The 2,886-nt window shown below is 32.8% G+C and overlaps 1 protein-coding gene across 1 annotated transcript; it reads left to right on the top strand.

Annotated features, from left to right (window-relative positions):
* Nucleotides 1-397: 397 nt before the first annotated feature.
* Nucleotides 398-2,429, top strand: LOC119672075 (tryptophan--tRNA ligase, mitochondrial-like). Its single transcript, XM_038083030.1, has 4 exons — nucleotides 398-848; nucleotides 919-1,080; nucleotides 1,139-1,401; nucleotides 1,457-2,429. The coding sequence occupies exons 1-4, from the start codon at nucleotides 708-710 to the stop codon at nucleotides 2,355-2,357; spliced, it is 1,467 nt and encodes a 488-aa protein (XP_037938958.1). The 5' UTR covers nucleotides 398-707; the 3' UTR covers nucleotides 2,358-2,429.
* Nucleotides 2,430-2,886: the final 457 nt, after the last annotated feature.

Below are 2,886 nucleotides of genomic sequence, written 5' to 3'. Positions count from 1 at the left end.
GAGGTTTGGACACACAAATGGACAAATTCAGATTGTTGTACGCATCTTAGCATAAACGATTTCTTAGCAATCTTTTTGTACATATATTTAACAATATCTTGCATGCACGTCTATATCAAGGTGCATCCACACCAAAGCGAACGCTTGCGAACGAACGAACATTCGCAGGTTCCTGCAAAAGTTTGTTCATTCGCTTTGGTATGGATGTACCTTTATATATCTTTTTAATAAAAATGTATTAATCTACATAAATTATTAGTCTCTAATTTAGTAGACAACCGCATATTGGTCTAAAACGTAAGGTTTTTAAAGTTTTGTTAGAGTAAGCTGTGATATTAATTAAAACAAAAAACGTATAAATAAAACAAGTAAAATTTTTACTCGAAAATATTTTATTTAAATTTTGTAAAAGTATACTTTTAAGTATATTAACTTTGACATATAATTTATAATAAGTAAATTATTTAGTACGTATTACACTGCTGGCAACTCTAAATTTAGTTGCACGCCTAAAAGCGCGCTTGTGTTTGTGCAACTCCTAACAGCTGTGCGAGATATTTACGGATAAATCTACAACATATGATTTTGACATAATAGAAATTTTTCATTTTAATTTTGGATTATAAAACGTTTTGCTTGCATTTAGTAAAAAGAATATATTTTTAAAAAGTATTGAATTAAATGTTGTATAAAAATTAAAAATAATTATGCAAAGCCTAGTGAATTGCTTGAGGAGTTTTAATGGAATAAGTAAACACTCTTACCCCGCCGCGCAACGAGTTTTTAATCCATCACCGCGTTATGTTGGTTCAGGACCGTTTATCAACAAATATACTCCTGAACCCGATGTAAGTAAATAATTATAATAATTTATAATATTAAATTTATTTTATATATATTAAAATTTGTAATTTGCAGGTACTTAACCCCCCAAAGAAAATATTTTCAGGCATACAACCCACTGGAGGCTTGCATTTAGGCAATTACTTAGGTGTCGTAAGAAAATGGTTGGAATTGCAAAATAACAGTGAAGATGTTACATACTGCATTGTGGACATGCATTCCATTACTCTACCTCAGGTAATGTTTATAATTTAATTTCAAATATATATATTATATGAAAATGCATATATGCTAGGTTCCAACACATTTACGGGAAAATATTTTCCAAGTAGCCGCTACAATGATCGCTTGCGGTATCGATTTTGACCGTTCCAAAGTGTTTGTACAATCTGCAGTGAAAGAACATACGGAGCTCTCTTGGATTCTAGGTTGCTTGATTACTATGGCACGTTTAGGTCATTTACCGCAGTACAAAGAAAAAGCACGTTCTACTGAAGACATACCGCTTGGGCTGTTTATTTATCCCGTACTACAGGCCGCCGATATAATGCTGCACAAGTAAGATGAAATTTTGAATTAAGTTTAGCAAAAATTAAAGTTTTTAAATTATTAGAGCGACACATGTTCCTGTGGGAGCCGATCAAGTGCAACATATACAACTGGCACAACATTTTATCAAAATATTTAATGGCAAATTTGGCATGACGTTTCCACATTGTCACGCTATGATCGACAATAAAGTGGCATCACGTATACGTTCCTTACGAGATCCAAGTAAAAAAATGTCAAAATCCGATATAGATCCAAAAGCCACTATCTATCTAACAGATGAACCAGAAGTGATTGTAGAGAAAATTAAAAAAAGTGTTACTGATTTCTGTTCGGATGTTGCCTACGATCCAGACAAAAGATCGGGTGTGAGTAATATAATTGCCATACACTCCTTGGTAACTGGGCAATCAATTAAGAATATTGTAGAAGAGGCAAAAACCATTGATACAGGCAAATATAAACTTAGAGTTGCCGATGCTGTGGTCGAACATTTACGACCAATTCGAGACAGAATTAAAGATGAAATGAGTAGAAAAGATGACCTTATACATCTGTTAGAGCTAGGAGCCGATAAAGCACGTGAAGTAGCACAAGAGACTATGTACGAAGTTAAACAGCGGGTTGGCTTAGGCGCTATGCATGATTCACCGTTTTTACAAGTGCAAGAAGAGACAAAATCTACTCTTAATATTAATAGATTGGAGCATAATTTCGAAGTTGGTGGTAACACGCCCTATGTGGTTGTACCGAAACAGCGACTTAGGGTGGAGAAGCGTAGAAGCGCACTTCCAGTTGAAACACATGAAATGGAAATGATGCCTGTAAAACTGAAAGGTGACAGAAGCCTTTTTAAATATCCTAAAAATACTAAAAGTTCTGATGGTGACAAAAAGTCCAGTGACGATTCTAAATCAAAACTAGACAACTTGGATCTAAATAGGTCAGAGCAAATAAAGCAGTAAAACTCGAGAAAAATTAATTTACAATTTAGGGCAAATTTATTTTATATTTTTACAATAGAGTGTAAATGTTTAGCTAAAAAATATATTTAATAGAATAAAGATTTTTTTTTTGACGAATTCAATTAATAATTGTACTTTAAAGTTTTATTAACAAATTATTCAACAGATTCGACATGGACTCTAATTTCTCCTAATTTTATATGAATGGCATTATAAGACAGCACTAGAGGTATTATGGTCAAGTAGAAATATATAAAAAGAGGTATCGATTATAAGGTTATTTTATTCCTTGTTGTACATCGTAAAATGGATAGAACAATTCCATACAAGATTATTATAGTAAATGTGAAAATATAAAGACATATCATTGCAATCATTAAGGACGAGTATGGATTCCGAAATATTGCATTATCGCTAGCTAGAGAACAAGAGATTAATTGACTCAAGTAACAGTCGCGACTGAACTATTTTAAAATTTTCAGTCTGTCTAAGCTCCTATGTCTTCCTTGGCTCCTTGGCATCAAAACAA

This window comes from Teleopsis dalmanni, chromosome 1 (assembly GCF_002237135.1).
Source record: "Teleopsis dalmanni isolate 2A chromosome 1, ASM223713v2, whole genome shotgun sequence".
Lineage (NCBI taxonomy): Eukaryota > Metazoa > Arthropoda > Insecta > Diptera > Diopsidae > Teleopsis > Teleopsis dalmanni.
The sequence above is the reverse complement of the archived record's forward strand: the minus strand, read 5'-3'. Positions and strand labels throughout refer to the sequence as shown.

Coding starts and splice junctions, on each gene's coding strand:
- LOC119672075 (XM_038083030.1), top strand. CDS start 708: ATGCAAAGCCTAGTGAATTGCTTGAGGAGTTTTAATGGAATAAGTAAA. Junction 849..918: donor AATATACTCCTGAACCCGAT/GTAAGTAAATAA, acceptor TGTAATTTGCAG/GTACTTAACCCCCCAAAGAA. Junction 1,402..1,456: donor GCCGATATAATGCTGCACAA/GTAAGATGAAAT, acceptor TTAAATTATTAG/AGCGACACATGTTCCTGTGG.